The sequence below is a fragment of the Saimiri boliviensis genome, chromosome 13 (assembly GCF_048565385.1).
Source record: "Saimiri boliviensis isolate mSaiBol1 chromosome 13, mSaiBol1.pri, whole genome shotgun sequence".
NCBI classification, from domain to species: domain Eukaryota; kingdom Metazoa; phylum Chordata; class Mammalia; order Primates; family Cebidae; genus Saimiri; species Saimiri boliviensis.
The window spans coordinates 29716929-29743375 of NC_133461.1; the positions used below are offsets into that span (position 1 = coordinate 29716929).

General features: G+C 46.7%; 1 protein-coding gene across 5 annotated transcripts in view; it reads right to left on the bottom strand.

Moving 5' to 3' along the window:
* Positions 1 to 26447, bottom strand: part of CTIF (cap binding complex dependent translation initiation factor) — a 322760-nt gene that overhangs the window by 39144 nt on the left and 257169 nt on the right. For 4 of the 5 annotated variants that reach the window (XM_003926081.3, XM_003926082.3, XM_074383489.1 and 1 more), the window contains one exon: positions 8045 to 8200. The exons of the other annotated variant lie outside the window; for it this stretch is intronic. In XM_003926081.3, coding sequence (XP_003926130.2) covers positions 8045 to 8200 — 156 coding nt within the window. The remainder of the gene's footprint in view (positions 1 to 8044; positions 8201 to 26447) is intronic. 5 annotated transcript variants of the gene reach the window in all.

A 26447-nucleotide genomic window follows, 5' to 3' on the forward strand; every position in this document is an offset into this window, starting at 1 on the left:
GAGGTCAGATTTCCCCCGGAGCCAAAACATTGTGAGCAATTGAATGCACACTCACGCAAAAAGTTTAAAAAGTGGCTCTCTCATTGTTGTGCGGAGCAATTTCATTTCCTGAGAAGGCTAACTGGCTGGCCCTGTCTTCTCCTGCCCGGCCTGGGCCTGCCCGCCTTCTCCAGGAGGCTAGCCAGTTGTGTCCCCTGGGGGCGCCTCTCAGAGCTACCCCTCAGAGGCACTTGCTCTCTCTCTGCCCTTCCTTTGGAAAGGGCAGGGAAGGGCAGATGGGATATCTGGGGCTTGGAGGGGAGGAGAGCCAGGGGTCCAACCAGAGGGAGAGATTGGTGGGGGTTAGGAGGTGGGTACAGAGACGGGAGATTTCTGGCAGAAAGCACCCTGCCTTCTTCCTTTACTCCACGCCTGACCTCTGGCTATAGCTGCTGGACTCCAAAGACAGGAAGATTGGAATTCTGGGTAGGAATGAGCTGGGGGATTGGGTGGAGGGAAGCAAGCTGGCATGTTTCGGGGAGAGAGGATGAGAGGAAGTGGAGGGAAACAGGCACATGGAACTTTCTTGAAAAAGTCTCCTGCTTGGTCGGGTGCAGCGGCTCACACCTGTAAATCTCAGCGCTTTGGGAGGCCGGCCGGGTGCATCACCTGAGGTCAGGAGTTTGAGATCAGCCTGATCAACATGGTGAAACCCTATCTCTACTAAAAATACAAAAATAAGCTGGGTGTGGTGGTGTCTGCCTGTAATCCTAGCAACTTGGGAAGCTGAGGCAGGAGAATTGCTTGAACTCAGGAGGAGGTTGCAGTGAGCTGAGATTGCGCCACTGTACTCCAGCTTGGGAAACAAGAGTGAAACTCCATCTCAAAAAAATAAAATAAAATTCCCCCGCCAGAGGAATTTTCAACAAAGCTCTTAAAGGAAGGGTCTCAGAGAGAGACATTCAGTGATACCCCCGAAGACCCTCACGACAACACCATGGGGTCACAGAGGCATGGAGAGGTGGAGGGGCCGGAGAGCATTGTCGGGTCAGGGAATGAATGCTCTAGATAAGCCAGATCCACAGCCTGTCAGGTTGGCTCAGAAATACCAGCTAAGATGAGATGACACCCTTCACTCGGGCCACAAACAATAATTGCACCCCCCACCCCGTGTCTGCAGCCCTCACAGTCACAGGCTGAGGACCTGGGCAGGAGAAAGGGGACCTTAGAATATCATTATAAAAATGCCCACGGGATGTTTTCCTGTTTGTTTCTGTCTTTTTTCATGTCTTAAAATAATATGTTATAGTTTTCAGTGTACACCTTTTTTTACTTCTTTGGTTAAGTCTATTCTGAAGTATTTCTTTTTGATGCTATTGTAAGATTGTTTTCCTAACTTTCTTTTCAGATAGTGTACAGAAATAGAAAGGATTCTTGCAGGTTGATTTTGTTTTCTGCGAATTTACTGTATTCATTTATTAGTTATAACAGTTTTTGTGTGTGTGTGGAGTCTTTAGGATTTTCTATATACAAGATCACGTCATCTACAAACAGAGACGGTTTTATGTCATCCTTTCAGATTTGGATGCTTTTTATTTCCTTTTCTTGTCTAATTACTCTGGCTAGGATTTCCAGTACTATGTTGAAGAGAAGTGGTAAGAGTGGGCATCCTTGTGTTGCTTCTGATCTTGGATTGGAAGATTTAATATTGTGAAAATGTTCACACTATTCAAAGCAATCTGCAGATTCAATGCAATTTCTATCAAAATCCCAGGGGCATTTTAAAAACAGAAATATAGAAAACAATTCTGAGATTCACTTGGAAATTTCCAAGTGAAAACAATTCTGAGAGTCACTTGGAAATTTCACTTGGAAAATTGCCAAAGCAATCTTGAGCAGAGAAAAACAAAACTGGAGGCAATCACGCTTCCTAATTTCAAACTATATCCCAAAGCTACAGCTATCAAAACAGTATGGTACTGGTATGAAAACAGACATAGAGAGCAGAGAAATAAATCCACACATTTACAGTCAACTGATCTTCAACAAAGGTGCTAAGAACACGCAATGGGGAAAAGACAGTCTCTTCAATAAATGGTGTTGGGAACACTGGTTATCCACACGAAGAAGAAATTATACTCTCATTTCATACCATATACAAAAATCAACTCAAAATGGATTGAAGACTTAAATATAACACCTGAAACTGTAAAACTACTAGAAGAAAACATAAAGAAAAAGCATCTTCACATTGGTCTGGGCACTTTTTTTTTTTTTTTTTTTTTTTTTTTTGATATGACTCCAAAAGCACAGGCAACAAAAGCAAAAATAGACAGTGGGATTGCATCAAACTAAAAAACTTCTGCACAGCACAGGAAATAATCAGCAGAGTGAGAGACAAAGTATGGGATAGGTGAAAATATTTGAAAACCACACATCTGATAAAGAATTAATGTCCAAAATGTATAAGGAACTCGTAAAACTCAATGGCAAAAAATCTAATAACACAATTTAAAAATAGCCTAAGGATTGGAATAGTCCTTTCTTCAAAGAAGACGTAGAAAATGGCCAGCAGGTATATGAAAAGAGGCTCAATGTCATTCATCGTTGGGGAAATGCAAATTAGTTAAAGCCACAATGAGATATCACCTCATACCTGTTAGAACGGCTGTTAGCAAGAAAACAAAAAAACAAGCTGGCAAAGACGTAGAGAAATTAGAACCCTGTACACTGTTGGTAGAAATGCAAAATGGTGCATCTGCTGTGGAAAACAGTATGGAGGTTCATCAAAAACTTAAAAATAGAGCTGCCATATGATCCAGCAATTTCACTTCTGAGTATTTATCCAAAAGAGCTGAAATCAGGATTTTGAAGAGACATTAGTACTCTCATGTTCATTGCAGCTCTAGTCACAATAAGCTGAGATATGGAAACAACACAAATGTCCCTCAACAGGTAAATGGATAAAACAACGTTTGTGTGTGTTGGGAGTGGGGGGTGGGGAGATGAAGAGCGGTTGGTTAATGGGTACAAACATACAGTTAGAAGGAGTCAGTTCTAATGTTTGATAGAAGAGTAGGGTGACTCTAGTTAACAACAGTGTATTGTGTATTTCAAAGCAGCTAGAAGAGAGGACTTGAAATGTTCCTAAGACACAGAAATGGTAAACACTCGAGGTGACGGATATCCTAAATTCCCCGACCTGATCATTATACAGTCTACGCATGCAGCAAAATATCACATGTAACCCATAAACATGCGAAACTATTACATACCAAGAAAAAACATTTTAAAGTGGTATATACCTACGATGGAATACTATCCAGCCTTTGCAAAGAAGGAAACTGTAATATACAACAACTTGGCTGAACTCCGATGACATTACTAAATGAAATAAGCCAGTCACAGAAGAACGGATACCGCATCACTCCATTTACATGAGGTATCTAAAATAGTCACATTCAAAGAAGCCACAGATAGTGGTTGCCAGAGGCTAGCGGGAGGTGCAGATGGGGATTCACCAATCAATGCGTGAGAGGTTCAGTTACGCAAGGTGCGTATGCTGTAGAGATCTGCTGTAGAACGTTATGGCTATGCATACAATACTGTGTTGTACCCTTAGAAACCCATAAAGAGGGCAGATCTCATGTTCAGTATCCTTACCACAGGAAAATTAAAAATACAAATGTAAAAATATTTAAAAAATAAAAAAGAGCTGGCTAAGCAAATATGAGTTGTAAATAGCAGGGCAAGGACATTCATGCAGCTACAGATGACAAATAATTTTCTTCAATCACTTTGAAAGCCACCTTGGCAGAAACTGTTTGCCCTTAAACCATAATAGGACACGTTGAAAATTATTCTTCGTCTCTGGAAGAAGGATCTCTGATTGGCACGTTAGTTATGGTAAAAATGGAATCAATTCCACCAAGATCTACTGGACTCGTGCAATATAGGTGCTGAGTTATGGACCAAGAAGACAAACAGAGTAGCCCCTGTTCTGCCTACAAGGCCGCGAAATGGGGTGGTCAGCTCTGGATTCTGGTGTCGATTCTACCACTTGGTGGCTGTGTGGCCCTCAGCAAGATGCCTGCCCTCTCTGCTCTCCTTGAAAAATGGAGATGATCACCTTTAGAGTGCTGTCTGAGTTAAAAGAGAAAGGAACACATGAGGCACTTGGTTTAGATGGCGGCGTCCATGCAGTGAGGTCTGCTGTCACCATCACTGAACACTACTACAAGGCAATGTGAAGAGGCTGGGGTAAGGATGGAGCAGTAAGGACGAGGGCACTTCCCTGGCGCTCAGGAGGCAGCTGTCAGTGTGCTGAGTGGGGACCAGGGTGAGGGGGGCTCCACAGAAAAGGTGACTTGAAGCTGGGCCTAGGAAGAAGTGTCAGGGACAGGAAGATGGAGAGGCAGAGAGGACTCCAAGGTTTCAAGCTTGGGTAACTTGCTAAGCACATGCTTGATTTTAAAGGCGCGTGGGGACCGTGTGAGCTTGGACCTCAGAATGAAGGGTGCCTCTGTGAGCACGAGGTCCTCCACCACACAGTCTGGAAAGTGAGGACTTTGCATCTGTCCCTTAGGTTTGTTCTCAGCGAGACCCTTCACTTGGAGATGGGCTGTGGGTTTGTGTGTGGCTCAGCAGCAGCAAGGGAAGCACGGCAGTGGAGCCCTGGGGTACTGATGCAGGGGATGGAGTGAGTGACGTGACCGAGGAAAGGCAATCGGGTGGGTGCTGGGGCTGCTGCCTGGCTGCAGGGAGGCAGGCAGGTGGGTGGGAGCCCACGCCAGAGCTGCATGGACCAGGGGGGCTTTGGGGTGCAGCTCTGGTCACATCCTGTTGGAGGGGTCTGAGTTATGACCTGGACAGGCGTAGTGGGCAGCTGGAAATATGGGCCTGGGGGTGGTTCTGGGAGTTGGGGGGAATCTCTGGGCAAAGCGGGTGCTGTGGATTTGGGGTCAGACATCTGCATGACCCCAGGGGGAAAGCCTAAGCTTTTCCAGCATGGAGGAAGCTGCAGCAGGGCCTTTGGCTCTGGAAACCTCCATGAGCTGGCTCAACCTGCTTTAGGGATGTAGGTCAATGTGTGATGGGTGTGAGTGTGTGTGCGCTAAGGCCAGGGAGGCAGCGAATGACCTGCAGAATCGAGGGGTTCCCGGGGAGCTGGGAAAGGCAGTAGGCTGCTCGCAGGGATTGATAAGATCCCTAGTGCTGCCTTTAAGTCCCCTGTCTTTTCTTAAGGCCCTGTTTTAGGGAAGCCACAATTTCTCCTGAAAAGAGCTCTACCTGGAGTTCAGGAGTGCCAGGCTAGCTGTGGCATGAACCAGCTGTGTGTCCCTGGGCAGAGGACTCAGCCCACATGTCCCTTTAAGATTAGGCATGTGCTCAGTCCCCAGCCCCCATCAGCCTAGGTGACACCTAGTCTGCCAGCTGCTGTACCCTGGGCACTTCCTCCCGTCTTCTGACCTCATTGTCCTTAGTGCGCTTAGCTCTCTCTCCGCGCCTCACCACCCTCCCTGCACCTTGTGGAGAAAGCGGCATGAGCTCCCTTTGCAGATGAGGAAGCTGAAGCTCAGGGCAGGAAAATGCTCCCTGACAGGGTGCAGGTGATGAGCAACAGAGCCAGAATCTGAAACCTGCCTCAGCCTGGCCCTAGGCATGACATGCTAGCTTGGTACACGGGGCTCTGCCCTCTTCTTTTACAAATTGGAGAAGATCATAGGTGATTTACTTACTCTTTAAGTTTACCATGAGCATGGATGGGTCTGTGTTTGTCAAACGAAAAGTTGAATGCATCCCACGAGTGTGCGCTAGGTGTGGCTCTTTGTTCTTGCCGGCACACATCTCCTGGCACCTTCCGGATCTCACACCAGCTCATTTGCCCTACCTCAGGCGGTGTTAAAAGTGTCCCAGCAGCCAGGGCCAGCGCTCGACCACAGCCCTACCTCCCGCTCAGAGGAGCAGGTGACAATACCAGGAGGTATCCAGATCACGCAGAGCGAACGTGTTGGGGCAATTCAGGCCACCGCCCTAGAACAGCTCTGCTCCCTGTCTCGAGGTGGCTCGTCCAGGGCACAGGGCAATGCAGGCAAGGATGGGAGGACTCAGGAGGCCATGCAGGCCTGCTCCTAGCCTCTGCGAGGCTGCCTTCAAGTCATTCCAAAGGGTGCAAAGAGCAGAGCTGCCAGCCCGTGCGGAGCTGCATTCTTCGCTCAAGACTCTTTGAGAGTGAAATAAAGTCAGAAGAGGCCATTGTCTGAATCTGTGGAACAAATCTGATTTCAATGCATTTGTTAAGACGTGTGTTTTGGGTACACGGAGTGGCAGAGGCTCACGGGTTTGCACAGCACCCTGGAGAGAACTGTGTGCTCTGTGCTAGTCTGGAAGGAGCACGCTATTGTTCTATACACGGATGCTTCAGAACACTTACAAATACACTCCTCCGTTCTCTTAAATTGTGCTATTGCTATCTTTCTTTCAAAAACACAGAGATGCCCCTTGACCCCACAGCTCCCCTTCCCTGCTGCCATTCACAGAGAAACTTCTGGAAAGACTTGTCCACACTGCTGTCCTCACCTCTGCTGACACCCACGACCCATGACCTGCTTGTTGCCAAACCCAGGACACTTTTCTGTCCTGGCCCTTTGATTCTCAGGAGGTTGTTCCTCCTTGTGTCCCTGTAGCCCCTGCAGAGGCCTGCCAGCAGTGGGAGGGGACAGCACGGGGAGGTGTGGGGCTGGGCCAGGTCCCAGTGAAGGGCCACTGCCAGGGTTCTTACACGCCCCCTGCTCTGCCCCTCCATCTACACTCTCTTCCTGCCTGCTTCCATCCAGTCCCCAGCTTTGAGTATAAGGTTCACATCAATACTCCACACAACCCTCCACCCCCTACCTCCGCACGTGACCTCTTCAGGATCTCCAGACCCTTCCACTCGGCCAACCTCCGGGCAGCTCCCTGGGGACAGCTAACAGGTGACTCAAGCAGAACTGACTCCTGCTTTTCATCTCCATTCTATTTCTCATCCAGCATCCTCCATCTCAGAAAATGGGGCCACCAAGCTGGTAAACAGGGAGCCATTGGCCCCTCCTTCCTTCCCTCTGTCTCACATCAGCGAGTCCTGCTGGGTCTAACTCAGAAATACAAGCAGAATCTAAACATGCTCTTCGCCCTGACTCCAAGGCTGTCTTCCAAGCCACCAGGCTGGTGCCGGACAGCCTCAGCGGCCCCACTCGCCTTCCACCTTCCACCTTGCCCCCTTTCAATTCCCTCCCCTGTCAGCAGCCGAGGGGTGGAGATGGTGAGTTACAATACCCGGCAGGGCAAGCACCCACTGAATTCTTGCTTCTCAAAAGTTCCTTGGTCATTCTTACTTCCTGATTTTTCAGATGAAATTTAGAAGAAAATATGTTTCCTCAGAATAAATAATCCAGTGGCAAACCAATCCCGTCCAATCCCAAGAGCGCTCATGGAGACAGTATTTATCCTAGGTCTCCCCCCTGCAGCCAGTGCTCCAGCTTGGGAATGACCGAAGCTGAGGCCATAACACTTTCTGGGGAAGGGGTGCAGTTCCCTTTATGTAAACCCAACAGAGAAAGACCTAGCTTCAGAAGCCCTGCTGTTGCCCATCTCTGTGCCGAAGGATGGGTCCCCTGCTTTTTTTTTTTGGAGAAGGAGTCTCACTGTGTCACCTAGGGTGGAGTGCGATGGTGCGATCTCGGCTCACTGCAACTTCTGCCTCCCGGGTTCAAGCGATTCTCCAGACTCAGGCTCCCAAATAGCTGGGATTACAGGTGCCCGCCACCATGCCCGGCTAATTTTTGTATTTTTAGGTGAGTTGGGGTTTCACCATGTTGGCCAGGCTGGTCTGGAACTCCTGGTCTCAGGTGATCCACCTGCCTCGGCCTCCCAAAGTGCTGGGATTACAGGTGTGAGCCACCACACCCAGCCCAGATGGGTCCCTTTCTAAGTGACCCCACCCTCACAGTTTTGCCTGGGTATCTAGATGCATTACAGCCCCAGTGCTGTCCAGCTGTGCAGGGGGCACAGGCGGCGGGTCTCTTACCTCCCTGAGGCAGGTGTAGATGGGGCACACGAGCACGCGGAAGGGCTCGCCTGTGCTGCTGCGCATGGTGCCGAAGACCTCGCACAGGAAGGTGATAAAGCCCAGCCAGCGCTCCACGTCCTGTTGCTGCAGCTCCTCACGCACTGTGAAGTCTTTCTGTGGAGGCACGAGAGACCATGTCAGCCTCCCAGGGCTCGGGAGGGGCCCAGGTGCCACCCTGCTGTGCAGAGGGCCTGTTATCTCGGGGCTGCTCCTGGGCAGCAGGCAAACCCCAGGTTTTAAATGAGGATGGGGGTACGTGATTGCACTCTGTGGCCAGGACCACCCTGACCTGTGGCCACAACACCTCAGCGTCCTTGCCTCTGGGCATTGCCCAGATCTGCTGCAGGTCACCCTCCTTCACTGACAGCAATGTGGATGTGGGAGGATGAGGTAGAAGGGGAGACGACACCCTCCCCAGACTCAGCACTTAACTTTCTGTGGCTAAACCGTCTCTCTTTGCTAGTCCCCAAATCATGCCCTCTGTACTGTGGGCTGGAGGTAACCCGAACACTGACTACCTGCACATCGTCAGCAATGGCAACAGAGGCCCATGTGGGTTAGTGCCCCAGCACTGCTATACTCAGCTACAGCCCCTCCTTTAAGGGGCCTAGAGGACAGTAGGAAAACTAGAAGTATTCATTCATTCATTCATTCATTCATTCATCCTTAAAAACATTACTGTCCCATTGTGTGCCAGGCACTGCACTAGGAGCTAAGATAAGACATATTCATTCATCGCTGTGATACAAAAGAAGGTATAAAAAGCCAAGGAGCTGGGTTCCATGGGACGGTCGCTAGGGAAGATTCTGGGGATGGGGTCATGAAATGCCACAGTCACACCAGTGCTCAACAGAAAGGTTAATACAGCTAAGGTATGGACACCAAGCAGGAGGCCATTGTAGGAGTCCAGGCAGGATGAAATAAAAACCTCAATGTTCTGACAGCCAAAAGTTAAGAATCTCGGGTAGCTTAAATAATATTCAGAAATACATTTCCCCTACCTCTTGTCTTTGGTTTTGGCCATATGTCTTGCTTTGACCAATATAATGAGGCAGAAGCGACGGTGTGCCAATGCTGATGTGAGGCCTTAAATATTTATGCTTGCGCTCAGGTTTCTTCCATCATCCTAAGAAGACCCTCTCTGGGCTGCCTGATGGTCCCAGGGAGAAGTTGAGCAACATGTGTGACAGGGCCTTGCCTAAGTCTAGCCTAGATCAGGTGACCCCCAACCAACCTGCACACACGTCATCTAAATGCATGCTGAGTGCTATGTGCCACTGAAATTTTTTTTATTTGAGACAGAGTTTTGCTCTTGTTGCCCAGGCTGGAGTGCAATGGCGTAATCTTGGCCCACTGTAACCTCTGCCTCCCAGGTTCAAGCGATTCTCCTGCCTCAGCCTCCAGAGTAGCTGGGATTACAGGCATGCGCCACCATGCCCTTCTAATTTTGTATTTTCAGTAGAGACGGGGTTTCTCCATGTTGGTCAGGCTGGTCTCGAACTCCCAACCTCAGGTGATCCACCTGCCTCGGCCTCCCAAAGTGCTGGGATTACAGGCATGAGCCACTGCGCCCAGCCTGAGATTTTTATGGTTGGCTGTTCAGCAGCAATAGCTGACAAATACAGGAGTGGCACAAGAGACATTGTGAAGGTCAACAGTGCTTGCCAAGTAGTGGGTTGTAAGGGGTGACAGAAAGGGAAGACTCCAAGGTGATGCCAAGATGATTGGTTTGGGTGACTGTGCCACCAGAATAGAACACACAAAGACAGGGGGTAGAATGTGACCTAGACCATTCCTCCAGCCCAGTCCCTCTCACCAATGCTGACTTCAACCGAGTGTCCTCGACACCAGAATCTCAGCATCTCCAGAGATGGAAGGTCCTCTGAGAGGACCTGGTTAACATCTGTCCCTTGTGAGTGATGAAGATACCATCTAAAGGGTGGGCCTTGGTCTCCCCAGGTGGCAGGTCAGGGCCTGGCTGAGAAGCCCTGCAGGGCCAGCCTTTGATGAGCCTAGGGCACTGCTTATGATGACCTGAGTTACATCAGTTACAAAAAAGTATATAGTTGTGTGCATATCTGTAACTATTTTAATATCTATATCTATCACATGCAAAACAGTTAACAGCAGCAGCTGCTATTTGTGAGCCAGACACTGAGCCGAGGCCATTAATTATAGTATTTGATGTCGTTATCACGATAGTCCTATACGACAGGTCCTATTATTGCCCCATTTTATAGATGGAGAATCTGAGGATAGAGAAGTTGTGTGACTTGCCCGTGACTGTGAGGCAACGGCAGGGCTGGGATTCGAACTGAGGTCAGCCTGCTCTGGAGACCAAACATTTTTTTCTCCTTATGGTGTTTTTTTATTTTTTAAAAACTGTTATTGTGTAGATTTAAGGTATACAACGTGACGCAATGGGATGCGTATAGGCAGTGAAAAGGTTACGACGCGAAGCAGACAACATGCCCATCATCCCACAGTTACCCGTTTTTGTTTTGTTTTGTTTTTAGTACCCCTTACGGTGTTTTTAAATTGGAAAGTAGTGCATCAGAGCCCATGTTCCTAGTCACTCTCCAAGTCCCCCCTTTCCAGAAAGCCATTTGTCCACACTTTCCCTTGGAAGTCCACCCATGCCTGCAGACCTCATGGCCTCGTATGACCCCTCAGGCCTCCTGCCTCCCCGCTTCTTTCTCACTGAAGTGTCCACCTTGGTATGACTGTAGGGCTCTGCTGTTTGTCTTTCATCCAGGGTTAAAAGGGACCACAAGGGGCTTCAGAGACCCCACAAGTAGTGGGTACCCAACATCTTTGACAGCTTTGTCTCTTCTCCCTAGTCCAGAGCCTGGAGCAGGCAGCCTTCACGGGGGTCCCGAGTGTTCAGGGTCTCTGCGAATGAATAAATGACTTTGTCTGCCATCCCGGGGCCTGCAAAGGGCCCTGTACTACTGATCTTGAAATCAGAAGTCTTTTGGTGATTTCATTCTCATGAACCTTTGTTTATCTTATGCGATCTAAGCAAGAGTGGGCATTTATCATTCTCATTTTAAAATGGGGAAAACTGAGGCACAAAGAGATTAAGACTTGACTAAGGCCACACTACTAGAAATTGAATGAAAACTTAAGCCCCTTCTCTGCGCTAAATGCTCTTGCCCTGGTTGTACATTGGAGTCACCTGGCGGAACTGTGAGGCTGCTGATGCGGGGACTCCACCCCAGAAAGTCTTGGGTAACTGGTCAGGGTGGGGCTGAGACACTGGTAATTTCTGACAGCTCCCCAGCTGATTCTAATGTGCAACCACGGCTGGGAACCACAACTCTAGACCTTTATCAAATGCTAACCTGGGTGTTAAAATGGTGTCCCTCTATCAATCCCCAGCTTTCATTTCTTCACATTTCCTAAAAATACCCATGAAGACACACATCAAAGAACAAAGTGCCACAGCAACACTGAGAAGGAAGATAACAGTTCCCCAGCAGACGCCCCCCAGACGCGGGAGGTAACATCATTAACTAAAGTGCTGTCACCAACAAACTCTTGTTGTCCAGAGAAGCTTGGCCCCTTGACCCAGAAGACCAAAAGCAAGGGGTAGCTTGAGGCTTCAGCCCCTTCCTCTGTCTGTCTCTGGCTGGTAGACAGGATCTGTCAGTACCAGCAAAACCGTGTGCCTGTGTACAAAGGCAGCTCCCATCTGCACCGCCCTTACTCCAGGCCTTGGAGATTCAGGCCAGTGCAGGGACAGACTGGGTGATATGCTGTGTCCTTCGAGGGATGGTGCTCTCAGGCAAAGCCCTCTGGGGCAGGAATATGCTTGGGGGCAGTGCGTATGAGGAACTGAAGTTTTAAAAAATGAATTGGCTGGGCCCTGTGGCTCATGCCTGTAATCCCAGCACTTTGGGAGGCTGAGGTGGGGGGATCATGAGATCAAGAGATCAAGACCATCCTGGCCAACATGGTGAAACCCCATCTCTACTAAAAATACAAAAATTAGCTGGGCGTGGTGGCGCAAGCCTGTAGTCCCAGCTACTTGGGAGGCTGAGGCAAGAGAATCACCTGAGCCCAGGGGAGAGGTTGCAGTGAGCCAAGATGGCATCACTGCACTCCAGACAGGCAACAGAGCATGACTCCATCTCAAAAAAAAAAAAAAAAGGATTGCATCTGATTAAAGAATTAGAGCTTGACTGTTTCTTCCTGATAATTCATGGCATCCAGAGAGCATTCTGTTTTAGGCTAGCAAAGGTTACTAGGAGATTGGATGCCTGCTACGTGTTGGAAACTGGATTTGAGATGAGTTCATGAAGTCACCCCTACAGCTTTAGGTCTGAGAGAGACTCTGCCTCAGCAGACACCAAGCGAGCCCATGGCTGATGCGCACAGCAAACACAAAAGACTAGGCAGCACCAACCTCATTCAGGATTGAGGGAGGCGCAGAGCAACATGGCATCACACAATAATCCTGCCTAACACAAGAGGAGAGCAGTATTGTGAAGACTTAGTGGAATGTGTACCTCTGAAAATGTTAATGACAATCAACCATAGAAAAATGAAATGAAAAACTCAAGTGCAAAAAGGGGGTTTGTATGTAAGGAGAACGACAATATAGATTCTCTGACGTGTGAAAAGGCATTCGAAGGAAGGGATTGTGATTAGCTAAGCAACTCTCAGGCTGAAATGAAGTGTGAGACAGGCCCTGGGACAGGAGAGAGCCAATGGAAAATAGAAACCCAACAGCAAGATCCAAATGAATTGGAGGCAGTAAAGGACAGGATGGGAGTATCTCTACTGCAGAAAAAGCAATGCAGAATATGAACTTGGAAACCACCTGGAGAGCAGAATAGATAAATAGACCAGAAAGCTGAATACGAAGATAAATAGACTAGAAACAGAAAGAAAAACGACAGGGAAGATAGACAGTGGCCATCTAATCTGTGCATTAGAGAAGTTTTCAAAAAGAATAGCAGAATACACAGAACAAAGAGAGCAGAGAAATAAACTTTCCCTCTGAAAACATAATCATAAAAACGAGTTGACTCTTTAGATAAAAAGAGTTCACAGTGTTCCGCAAGTCTCCGGCCCTGTCCCATTTTTATTTAGTGGAAGGATTTTCTTTTCTTTTCTTTTTGAGACAGGGTCTCACTTCGTTGCCCAAGCTGCAGCGCAGTGGCGTGATTAAGGCTCACTGCGGCCTTGACCTCCTAGGCTCAAGTGATTCCTCCGCCTCAGCTTCCTGAGTATCTGGGATTATAGGAATATACCACTATGCCGGATAACCTTTAACTATTTTGTAGAGACAAGGTCTCACTATGTTGCCCCCACTGAATTTTCTTTTTTAGTTTTGCAGAAAAAGGAAAATTTTAAAAACAGCTATGGAGGAACAAAAGACACAGTCTTCTTACAAAGGAACAAAAATCTGGTTGGTCTTATACTTACTTATTTGAGGTTAAAAATTCAGAGACAGGGAGGCAATGTCTTCATGAGTTTGAGGGGAAAAGAACATACCTATCTATAAGTGAAAGCAAGAGAAAGACATTTTACATAAGCAAGTGTCGAAAACAAATCACTCCTACATGCTTATCTTAAAAAATTCAGCGCTGCAGTTTCTAGGACGAATAGCATGGCTGGCCGGGCGCAGTGGCTCAACCTATAATCCCAGCACTTTGGGAGGCCGAGGCAGGTGGATCACTTGTGGTCAGGAGTTCGAGACCAGTCTGGCCAATATGGTGAAATCTTATCTCTACTAAAAATACAAAAAATTAGCTGGGTGTGGTGGCAGGCACCTGTAATCCAAGCTACTTGGGAGGCTGAGGCAGGAGAATCACTTGATCCTGGGAGGTGGAGGTTGCAGTGAGCTGAGATCACACCACTGCACCCGAGCCTGGGGGACAGAGTGAGACTCCATCTCAGAAAAAAAAAAATAGTATGGCAATTCTTCAAAAATTAAAAATAGAATTACTATGTGATCTAGCAATTTCACTTCTGGGTATATATCCAGAGCAACTGAAAGCAGGATTTCAAAGAGATTTTGGTAAGTAGCATTACTGACAAGAGGTGGGAGCAACCCTGGCATCCACCCACAGATGAGAGGATCAACAATACGTGGTATATACATACAGTGGAATATTATTCAGACTTAAAAATGACAAGAAATTCTGACATACACTGCAACATGAATGAACCCTTAGGACATTATGCAAAGTGAAATAAGCCAGTCACAAAAAGGCAGTACAGCATGATTTCACTGACGCAGGTATCTAAAGTAGTCAAACTCATACACAGAAACAGACAGAAAAATGGTGGTTGCAAGGAGCTGGGGAGAGGGGAACATGGGGGTTGTTTAATAGGAAGAGAGTTTCAGTTTTGCAAGATGAAAAAGTCTTGCAGACTGGTTGCACAAGAATGTGACTATACACCATTAAGCTGTACACTTAGAAATGGTGGAAATGGTACATTTTATGTTACTTTTAAACTACAATTAAAAATAATAAAAAGTGGACCAGGTGAGATGGCTCATGCCTGTAATCCTAGCCCTTTGGGAGACTTAGGAGGGTAGATTGCCTGAACTCAGGAGTTTGAGACCAGCCTGGGCAACACGGTGAAACCCCGTCTCTACTAAAATACAAAAGAAATTAGCTGGGCATGGCAGCGTCCACCTGTGGCCCCAGCTACTCAGGAGGCTAAGGCGGGAGAATTGCCTGAACCTGGGAGGTGGAGGTTGTAGTGAGCCGAGGTTGTGCCACTGCACCCCAGCTTGGGTGACAGAGTGAGGTTCCATCTCGAAGGAAAAAAAAAATGAATAACATGTTGTGGCCAACAAAATTTATGATTTAACTCTGAGGATATCATGGTTTAGAAGAAACAGAAGGGAAAACTGAAACTAAAACCAGGTAGACTTATGAAGTGAAGTCAAAATAAGTCTATAATTTCGGTTATACACTGGAATCAAAAGCCAGAAATCATCCTCGGAAGAGAAAATATTTAATTTTAAAATGTAATTTAATAAAATTTTGTAGTAGTAGTGACTTAATAGTCCAAGATTCAATTATTAGAGACTGGTAAATACCGGTGGGTAGGGGAGAGAAGACCGTGACGCACACAGCATTCCCTAATTTCGGCCATGAGGATTCGCAGGTTATCACTTCTTTCTTAAGTTTCGGTATCAGAGGAAAAAAAAGTATGCCTTTTAAAATGCTATAAGTAAACACTAATAACCACTAGCAGAACTGAAAACAAGATATAAAAAAAAATGGGTAAAAATTACTGGGAAAATAAAGTAGTAGTAAAAGGGAAGTATTTTTAAGATAACAATTATTAAATAAAATTATATAGTTTCATATATAGATAAAAATGCAATCCATAATAAAGAGATAACACAAAATCTTATAGACTTCATAGCATAGATTTGAATATACCTGAAGCTATTGAAACATAAGAAAAAAAAAGAAACATAAGGAAAAAAAAAACAGAAAGGAGAAATTGCTATCAGGAAATGAAACCACTAACACTCTATGGCTGATTAAATGAATAAAAAACAAACGACTTAGGTGAGTTAAATAATATAATTAATAAGATTAAATCAAAACAAGCCTCATAGTAAGCTGTGATCTCGGTGTAAATTTCAAAACAGAAATTGTACAGGTTGCATGCTGAGTCTAAGAATTAACAACAACAGTAAAAAAATAGCCAACTGCTTGAATACTTAAAAGGTATTCTTCTAAAGAAAAATGAAATAAAGATGCAATCTAATATACAATACCTGTATTAGGTTATGCAGCAAGTAACTATAAAAACTTGTGGGATGTGGCCAAAGCTATAATGAAAGGTCAATTTATCGGGTAAATATTTTGGCCATTGAATAACAGAAGACAATATATCATCTAAACCAATGTTATCCAATATGGTAGCCACTAGTCACATGTGACAATATATTGAGCGCTTCAAATGTGGCTATCCTGACTGATATGGGCTGAAAGTGTAAAACAGACATTACTTTTCAAAGGCTTTGTATGAAAACAAGAATGTAAAATGTCTTATATTTGAAAAATGTTAACTACCTACAAAACTTTGTATACATTGGGTTAAGGAACACATATTATGAAATTTAAAATTACACACATAGATCACATTATACTTCTACCAGACAATGTTGATTCAAACACTTAACTCAAAAAATTAGAAAACGAACAACAGCTAAGGAAATATAAGGCCATAATACAGATAAAACCCCCAAATTAATTACTTAGGAAATAGAGAAAGGAAAGCGTATATAAAATCAAGAAAGAAGAAACAGAAATAAAATTAGATATGAAAACAGATAGGAAGTAGATTAAAAAGTATAATAAAAGTTATTTATAACTATGTTGATAATTTTGAAAAAATGAAATAGGCAATTCTTAAAATAATTATCACCAACATGTGCTAAAAAAGAATGACTCAGAATAAACTAAAAAAATCATAAACTAAAATGAAAGTTATGAAAGAATTACCTTTATAAGGAAATCTCTAACCTTAACTTTTTTATAGGTAAGTTCATTCAAGCTTTCAAAAAATTAGTCACAAACAAAGAAGTCTACAGGCTAATTTTGCTAATGTGAATAGATGTATAAGTCCCAAGTGAAATACTAACAAACAGATCCATTATAAACAAGTAGATTTTTATCCTAGGAAGGCGTGGATGACTTAGTGTCAGGAAATCTATAAATCTAATGTATAACTTCAATAGGCTTGATTAAAAAAAGCAGCAACATCTACGACCCTTGGAAGGGAAGAGATAAAATGGTTTGATTATATATATGGAAAATCCAAGAGAAGCCTTTAATAAAGACTATCATTAACAAGAGAGTTTACTGACTAATTGTTAAGAATATTTACATACAAAATTAATATACAAAACCGACAGCTTTCTTTTATGACAGAATTAACTAGTGGGATTTTAATGCACAAAGCTCATTTAATAAAGCAATAAAATACTTAAGTGTCATTATTAAGAAATATGTAAGAATTCTATAAAGAAAATTGCCAAACAAAACTGAAAGATTTAAGAGAATGTCTTCAACAAGTGAAGAAACATATACAATTCCTTACTGGGAAGACAGCATTGTAAAGATGGTAATTCTCTTTGAAATAATTCACAGGTTTAATATCAATTTGTATTCCATATCCCAGTGTGAACTTTTTTGGGAGAAAGGGAAACGAAGACTTGAAAAAATGACCCTAAAAGTAATTTGAATGAATAGCAAGGGCAATAACTAAAAACAAAACAACATTGGAGAGAGTTTCATTGCTCTTAACTTATCCTTAATAAAGCTTTATTCATTAAGAGGCTGTAGAACTGACATCCGAAATGGAGAGCTAGATCAGATAGCCTAGAAACAAATTTGGCATCTACAGAGGTTTATCACATGATCCCTCGAGGACCACAAATCAGTGGCAAAGGAAGCATTATTCACTCAAGCAACAGTGCAGGGACAGCTGTCTAAGTATCAGGAGGAACATAATTTAGAGTCTTACTTTACACTGGGCTCTAAAATAAATTCCAGATGGAATAAAGAGGTAAATGTTTAAAAAAGGAACAAAAATTTAAAGAAAATGAAAGAGTATTTCTCATATTTCTGGAAGGAGAGGGGCTTTCTTCACTGAGCCAACAGAAGAATGCACCAAAATATTAAAAGGCAATTGATATTCTGAGAAAAATACATGCAATAAATGTGACAAAGGGCAATGGTCTTAATATACAAATAGTATGTTCAAATTTGTAATAAAAGTACCAAATCCCTCATGAACAAATGGGGAAAGGGTGTTAAGAGGTAAATCCTATGTCAAAATGTAAATTGCTAATATATATGTGAAAACAACTTAATTCAATATAAGTGTAATTGAATGAATGAAAACATCTTTTTCCCATCTATATGAGAAAAATCTTAAAATGATAATTGTCAATCTGGTAAGGTGCAGTGAGACAGACACTTATATATGGGCAGTTTACACTGATAACGACTTTTCTGAAAACCCTTAAAATAAGTCTTAAGAGTTCTTATCGTTTGATCTGGTAGTTGCATTTCTGGTAATTGTCAAAAGGAAATAATTTAAAATATTAGAAAAAATAAGCTTAATGCACATAAAAATTTAACAACCCGAGCACCAAACAATAGGGGAATGATTGAGTAAATGATGATTCATGCATCCATTAAAAATTATGTTTATGTGGCGAAGTGCAGTAGCTCACGTCTGTAATCCCAGCAGTTTGGGAGGCTAAGGTGGGCAGATCAGTTGAGGCCAGGAGCTCAAAAACAGCCTGGCCAATATGGTGAAACACCATCTCTACTAAAAATACAAAAAAAATTAGCTGGGCATGGTGGCACACATCTATAATCCTAGCTACTCAGGAGGCTGAGGCAGGAGAATCACTTGAACTTAGAGACAGAAGTTACAGTGAGCAGAGATCGTGCCACTGTACTTCAGCCTGGGCAACAGAGTGAGCTCCGTCTCAAAAAAAAAAAAAAAAAAAATTATGTTTATGAAAAGTTTATAATAGCATGGGAAAAGTGCTTATATAATGTTAAATGAAAAAAGCAAAACAAATTGCATTTACCATATAATCTCATTCATGAATACATTTTTCTTAAAAGAAAAAGGAGGAGAAATATCATGCCACAGGAGTTGTCTCTCAATAGTGGAATTATGGATGATCTTTATTCTTTACATTTCATTAATTTCTGAATTTCCCTGATTTTACGTGAACGTTTCTCTTTATAATCAGAAAAACAGCTATTTTAAAAGAAACTGGCAGGTCATGAGCCTTTTCCTTGATTTTTTTTTCATTAGGACAGTGGAATTCTTTTGGTGATCCACCAGCCAGCAGTGATTCTCATGAGAAGGGTGGGGAACTGGGGTGTGAACATGCCCGGCCCAGAGGCCACCAAACCCAGCCTGTGTGTCTCCTCTTGACATGTGTTATAGGTTGCCAGCTTTTCCTCTGGAACAAGGAGCCCTTTCTGCCAACCGAAACAAGCCATTCCTCCAGTTCCGCCCCAACCTCAGCCTCTTGTATCCAAAAGCAGCAAGGGGCCTCAGATTGGTGGCAGCCATTTCAAAGTCTGGTATTTGGCTCTAGGTTCTCATCTGACTGGCAGGCTACCTCCCAGCAACCCCTAGTGCCTTTCCCCAAACTTTAAGGCTACCATTTAAGCCCCGTTTCCTGCCTAAAACTATTTATTGACGTACTGCTATTTCCTGCACCGGCCACATCAATAAGCGCTGAAAGCCATTCAGCGTCTCAGGTTTCTCAAGGCATTCTGGGAAATTCTTCCCACTCGGGATAACCACATGCACTCGGGCATGGTGGAGCCAATGTCTTTGGCCAAGCCAAAAACAGCTGTATACAGGCAAAGGGGAAAAAGCACCCCCACCCCACCCAGTGGCGCAAGCCACCCCAGGGAGATGCTGCTGGAAGGGTGGGGTGGGGGGGGGTGGTCAAGGCACAAGGACCGTGGTGCATATATTTTTACACTTCCCAAGGGAGACGGGCAGCCCCCGTCAATCCCTACAAACTCACCCTCATTTCGGGCTTCCTCTTTGAAAATGAATGACTCAGGGAAATTTGCCCATCCAAACACTATGTCCCCAGTGACCCTGGTTTGTTTCTGTCCAGAGAGGTGGCTGCTGTTGCCATCTCTCCAGTGGGGAGGAGAAAGTGCACTTTTATTTACTGCTAGCAGGAATTCTCTTTTCCTTGAGAAGCTGGGATACTCCGTGGGAGGGGCAGACCACGGGGAGCTGTGGGAGCTCAGCAGCCTGGAGTCAATCCAGGCATTCTTCTCCCGAGCAATTGGCTGAAGGGCTTAAAAAACATATTTGACGGAATTCTGTACATTGAAAAGAGGAAACTCATTTTCAAACAAAAGTTGCTTTATTTTGTATTTGGCCCCCACTTTCCTTCTTTCATGTTTCTGCTGCTCTGCTCCCTCTTGAGGGAGGCTTCCCTGGCTATCCCCTCCGCCGCAGCCCCGGACTCCTCATTCCCACTCGGCTATGCCTCCTTTCCAGCCCCGATCACCTCCACTAGGTCTAATGTGTGTTGATGACCTGACTTTTTGCTAGAAGAGTTTCCCGAGGGCAGGAATCTTGTTTCCTGAGCAATTGTCTTGTGCCCTGGAATGGGACGTGGCTCGTTGTAGGTGTTCGAGGAACACGTGTGGGCTGGATGCATGAATATCCCACGGTACATGATTAGACAGCTCTTCTCTAAGAGGACAGCCTGTCCAAAGGGTAGGGGGCTGTTAATCTAAGACGTAAGAGTAGAGAGTCACCGTGTATGCCTGGCTCATCTTTTCTTTCATTTGTGGCTGCCAGTTCGCTCTGATATTTTCTTCCCACCTTCTCTGTGCCAGTCCTGGTCCCTGCTCCAAGGCCGTCTCATGACATTTGTTTCACTTTTGTGGGTAACATTTTTGCCATACAGTGACGTTTCTTGTTTCTTGGCTTATTGGAATTCCCCCGCCCCCCCGCCCCGCCCCCGTCCTAGGGTTGCTTTAAGTAAGGCCGTAATATTCCACAGAGCCGCCCTTTGGTGGTGTGGTGGGGTCACATGTGATGTTAGTGTTGCCCTGCCCTGCCCCCAGTCTCCCCTGTGTCAGAATCTCCCCACAGGGATTTGCTGAGGCTAGTTGCAACCCCCCTGGCAGGCTTTCCTCCTTGGTTCCCCCCAGCAGTGAAGCCCCTCACTCCTCCGTCTTTATCGTCCAGCCCACGGTCTGCTGCCTGGCCCCCATGGCTAGACCCAGCCTTGGGTAGTTCCTGGAAGGCTCCCGCCCACCCACTGCAGTCATCATCATTTGGGAGGAGCCCAAAACAGGAGCCTCCAGCTCAAAGACACAGTGCAGTCCTTCCTTAGCACCTGTTCTTGTCAACAGTGAAGCAGAGGGCTGGGAATTCCCAAGCCTAGGGCTGACCTGTGGCATGGAACCCAGAGACGCTGTGACACATCAGGTTACCCCTGGCCCGAGAGAGGACCCTGAATATTCCCTTCTGTCCTTCTCTGGAACTGCTGGGCTCCAGGCAACCTCAGAATCCTTACAGAAAAGCAATGTTAAGCCACCTCAAGTTGGTTCCTGTGACTGTGACAAAAAGAACTCATCAGTACAATGGGCTTCTTCTAGGTGACAAAATAATGGTCTCCTGGGCCCCAGGGAAGAGGATGGGACTGGGGCCTCGACGCTGGGGATCGGATGGTGAGGGGCAGAATCAGATAAGTGGGCACTGAGGCTGGGTGGGCAGTGCTTCCAGCACAGTTGGGAGTCAGGATAGGAGGAGAAGCAGGGAAGGGTAATCTGGTTATCACCTGTGTCCTGGGCAGCAACCCACGAGCCCTGCCTCTCACACGCCCACTCAGGGCAGCATTGTGGAAGGTCTTGGTGTCAATCTGATCGGGTCAGGGAGACCTCTTTGTCTTACATGAGTAACATATACAATGTATCTGGTGCAAAGTAGCTGTTGAACAAGTGGCAGAGAGACCTCCTGGTAGTTGTATCCTGAGTCATTTCATCCATCAAAGCCTGCCCAGACCTGGCCGCCCCCACCCCTGGCAGTCTGCACGTTTAGCCCCAGCCAAGGGGCATGTCTGCCGGAACACACTCACAGCTGGCCATCATGCCACATCCTGGCCACAGCTGCCAGGCTTGGCTCGGCCCTGCAGGGCCCTGAGGCCTGGCCCTGGGGACTCAGCCATACCTAGATGCTGGAGCAGTGAGAATTTGACCTGCAAGTCATTCTGCACTCCGGCAACAGTCTGTGGTGGCTGTACATCTTGTCTGGAGGGAGATGGGGACCATGTGGATACTGGGCTGTAGCCTCCACCCTCGGACAAGGTTGCTTGCTCTGAGTTCTGATGCCAGCTGGACCTTGAACCACTCCCTGGGTTTGGGAGTGTCCCTTTTTAGGTGGACTCGAACCTTTCCCCAAGTATCCCTGACCCCCCTGGCCCATGACACAGACACCCACCACCCAATGCCCAAGTCCTGGTCACTCCACTGCTTCACTCCGCTCTGCCCTTAGACACTGAGGATTCCTGGATGCCAGTGACAGAAACCATCTCAGAATAGCTGAAGAAGTATACAGGCCTGGGCTGCCTTCCATGGGAGGTCAGCCCATCCTGTCCCCAGGACTCCAACAGCAGCCCCAGGGCTGCTCCTCCCCTCTCTCCTTCTCTCCCTTGTCTTGTCTTTGACTCGCATGTTGACTGCTTTTTCTGCTGCCACAGACAGGGTCTCCCTTTGTCATGGCTAAGATGGCGGTCAGCAGCACCTGGTCTCTCTCATAATGGTTCCTGAGCCAAAAGGAAGACAGAGCACCCCACTCCCCAGATGTCGAATCCTCAAATCTGAAGGAAGGATTCTGATTGGCCCTGCTCATCACATGGACACCTCTCAGCCCAATCACTGCAGCTGTGGTGAGATGGGGTTCCTTGGTTGAACAGAACCAGGTCATGTGGTCATTCTGCAGCTGAGGCAGGTGAGCTCAGCAGGTGAGGCAGTGACAGATCCCTGGACTACATGCAGAAACAAGAGCTGCAATCACAGGCCTTACCTAGGACCATCGGGTGGCTGTCACAGGTACTTGACACTCTCCTGAGCATCATGTCAAATTCCCAGTGTGCTGCCCTTTCTATCGCACCCAAAAGAATGAAGAGAGAGTGATATTATGAGGATGATCTTGAATCTGCTTTAATCAATGGACATGACAATCATGCCCCAAATGCCGATCCTTTAATTATCATTAATAAAAATCTACTGGACACATTCTGTGTGACTGATGGTTTGTGTGACTGATGGTAGCTGGAAATGCTTTCTCCCCAGCAGTTGGCTCTAGACAAAGGGCATACACTGTGGCTGGGAACAGCCATCAGCCACTTCTAGCTAAATCTAGATCACTCGAGACATTTCCAAGTTTCGCAGGCTATGAGCACCCAGCATATTTCTATTGGCAAAATCAGGTCAGGTAGGCTCAGCTCTGCTGATCCGTAGGAGGGGACAGGGAGGTGGTTGGGGGGAGGAGGGGATGGCGCTGGGCTGCAGCAGAGAGAAGCTGGAAAGTCAGGCCGATCCAGTGGGAATTCTGTCTCACACTTATGCAGGCGCGAAGTCTTATTCTCAGGCAAGGGAGCCAGCACCTGCTGTGGCTGTGGCCTTGAAAAGCCCTCAGAAGAGGCTGGAAGTTTTCCTTTCAGCCTGAGCAGAAAGAGAAGGCTGGATCGTCTGACAGTTGAGGAATGCCAGTGGGATGAGCAGGAATTCCTCAAAGCAAGGTGTCACTGGACTCAGCCTTAGGGAAGACATTAGTACCACTTGCCAGGTTAAGGGGCAAGAGGGGGCTGGAGTTCCTCGGCTTGCGGGCAGCCCTCAGTGATCACACACTTAGTAGCTGGTGCCCGTGCTGGTGCCCTGGTCTCTGCTGCCTGCCTGATCTCCATGTCACGGTCTCACCATATCTTTACACAACTCTCTGCCTTTCCAGGCACTTCTGCAGCTTTCCTGGCTCTGCCGCACACACAGCTCACTGGAGGACGAGGCTCCTTGATCTGCCTACCTTCTGAGGTTGATAGCGCCGGAACCCAGGTCTCTGATTCTGGGCTTGGTGCTCTTTGGACCCCCCAGTGATCATGTTTGAAAAGGCCATCACGAAGACACGACAGCCACCCTCCCCTGCCTTGCACTTCCCTCCAGGTCCTCAGAGGAGAGGGCTGAGCTGCTATTTCTGCAGAACTGGGATTCTCCCTGCCTGGCTGCCATCCTGCCCAGGAGACAGGTCGAGGGCTTGGACACAGGTGTTTGCCAGGCCTTAGCGTTGGCGCAGGTGGTAGGTCTTATCCATGATGTGAAGCTCTTGGTGGAAACCCAGGGGCTGTGCTCACTGCAGCCTCAGCCTGAGGAGCAGGCCAACTGCAAAATAAAAGGCTGGTCAAGGCTGGCCAACTGCTGTGACTCTGTGACCCCATCTATAAAATGGAAAGTCATCATGTGACTGTCAGGCCAGTCGCTGTACCTCTGCATCCTCATCTGTAAAACCAAAGAGATCTTTGACCTGCGCCCAGGTGACAGACTGGTACAAACAGATATAATAACCCTTCCTAATTAGCAAAGGGTTACTGTGTCCATATTCTGCTATGTGAGAAACGGAAGCGTAAGGGGGACAAATGTCCTATCCAAGACTTCCCGTGTGAGGAACTGGGAGCTGGGGCCAGAATTCAGCTTACCCAGCTTTTTGGAGATTCCCAGAGACTTCTCCCAGGTTTCCACCTAGACCAGGTTCTACTAAGAAAGGTGGATCCCCAACCTCAGGCAGAAATGGAATCTGGGATCCCTCTGCTCTGGAAGCAGTTGGAAGCTGAAGAAATGACTTCTGAAACCCTACTTTCAATGAGTGGCCCAGTTACTTCTGAAATTGTCCGGAAGGCTGGCTTTAAAAATAGACGAGTATACAGGCATTATTAAACTATTTATAGAATTTGAGAAAACCCCCTGAAATGCTCACAAAAAGATTTGACCTGTAATGGGGATTCCATAATGACTCGGTCTGACGCTCACATCCACCCACAACTTTGAACTTTGCCACAGATGAAATCCTTAAAAGTCATGTTAACATTTATGTGGTGTTATCCCTCAAGAAGTTGTAGTGGGAGTTCACGCATCTTTTATCAAGCCATATCCCAAAATGTCTACTGGACAACAGTCGAGGAACAGGTGGGGGTGGGTGGGCCACGATAGGGAAGGACACAAAGTCCAGGGGCCTTGGGGGAGGCCATCGTTTACGTCTGTGAAATGGTGACCCTGGCTTGTGCCTGCCTCTGGAGACCATATGGGGATAGAGACCTGGGAGTGAATGTTGTGCCTATCATTTCTGCAGACGTGGATGGCAGCTGTTTGCACCAGGCTCCGTCTGGACAGGTCCCTCTCACAGTGTGCCATTCTGTGTGGTTCTGCCCCACTGGACTCAGTGAGGTCTGTTCTGAGCAGTGCCGCAGGGGTGGGGGTGGCCCTGAAGGACATCTCAGGCTTTCTCCATGAGTTCTGAGATCGGGTCTGAAGACTGAATGGGCTCCTCATGTTGTTCCCCAGGAGGCCTGAGCCACCTGTGCAGATGGGTGAAGGGCAGTTGAGTGGGCAGATTCAAAGCTCCTCGATCCCAGGCAGAGGCCCTCTGCCAGGTCTGTTTCAAGTGGTTGAGGACACGCCTGAGATTGAGTTTGGGAAAGCAACTCTTCCACTAAAAATACATGAAAATCACTAGTGTATCAAGATATGCATGATGGGTTTGAACTCCAGACAGGCCTGGGTGAGGTGCCCTGATCCAACTCCCACCCAGCCCTCGGACCTGGGCAAGCCCCAGACCTTCCATTGTCTCACGTTCCCCATTCAGAAGAGGGAAACAGGGCTAAAGACAGTGACGATGAAAACGATTGGCCAGAGGAGCTCCTCAATAAATGCCTGCTCCTCCTGCTTCCCTGGCCTTCCCAAGACAGAGCCCAAGGACATGGATGTGTGTGGGGTTATCTGTGTCAGGTGTGACGAGGTAGCCTGGCTGACCTCTTGCTCCATGGTCACAGTATGGTGAGCACTGGAGCCAGCAAGAGGGAAGGTGCCTCTGCAGACAGGAGGGAGAACAGTAGGTGGCTACTGACCTCAGGGGACTGAGGATGGGGGAAGTGATGAGCTGGGTGGAGTGGGGGCTGATGTTCTGGCTGGCCCTTGTTTTGCCTGCATGTTTTATTTCCTTGGCTAGACTGCAAGCCTCTTGGGAATCTTATTCCTCTTTTCCTCTCTCGAGTATCTGGCGGAGAGTACAGCTGGGTATAAAACAGCAGTTTGGGGACTCATGCTGACCAATGTATGAATGGAGGCCATCAAGATATTTCTGATGATAAGTATGCTGACTGTGAAATACTTGTAGAGTGGGGAAGAAAAATCTATCCTGCCACCATGCATACTGAGGTCACCCACATTCACCCCACGGTGGTTCTCTAACCAGAGCCAGGGACCCCTTCCTCCAGCCACTGAAAAGCTGGTGCGCATGCACCTCCTTCAAGTCTCAGTCTACTAGTCTTCTCCTCCCAAAGGCCCCCCGCCTTCTCTAGGTAGGCCCTCCACGCTTGTGACATCTTTCACCGTGTTGAGTTGGCTCTTCCGTGTGGCCCCATCATAACTGGAAATGACAAACTTGTAGGTTTATGTGTTTAGTGATTGCCTCTCCCACTTGGATTGCAAGTTCTGTGAGGGCAGAGGAACTGTCTGCTTTATTCAGCAATGTACCTGCTGCGTCTGGTATTCCTGAGGCCACTGGAGGCCCTCAGTGTGCATCTGTTAACTGA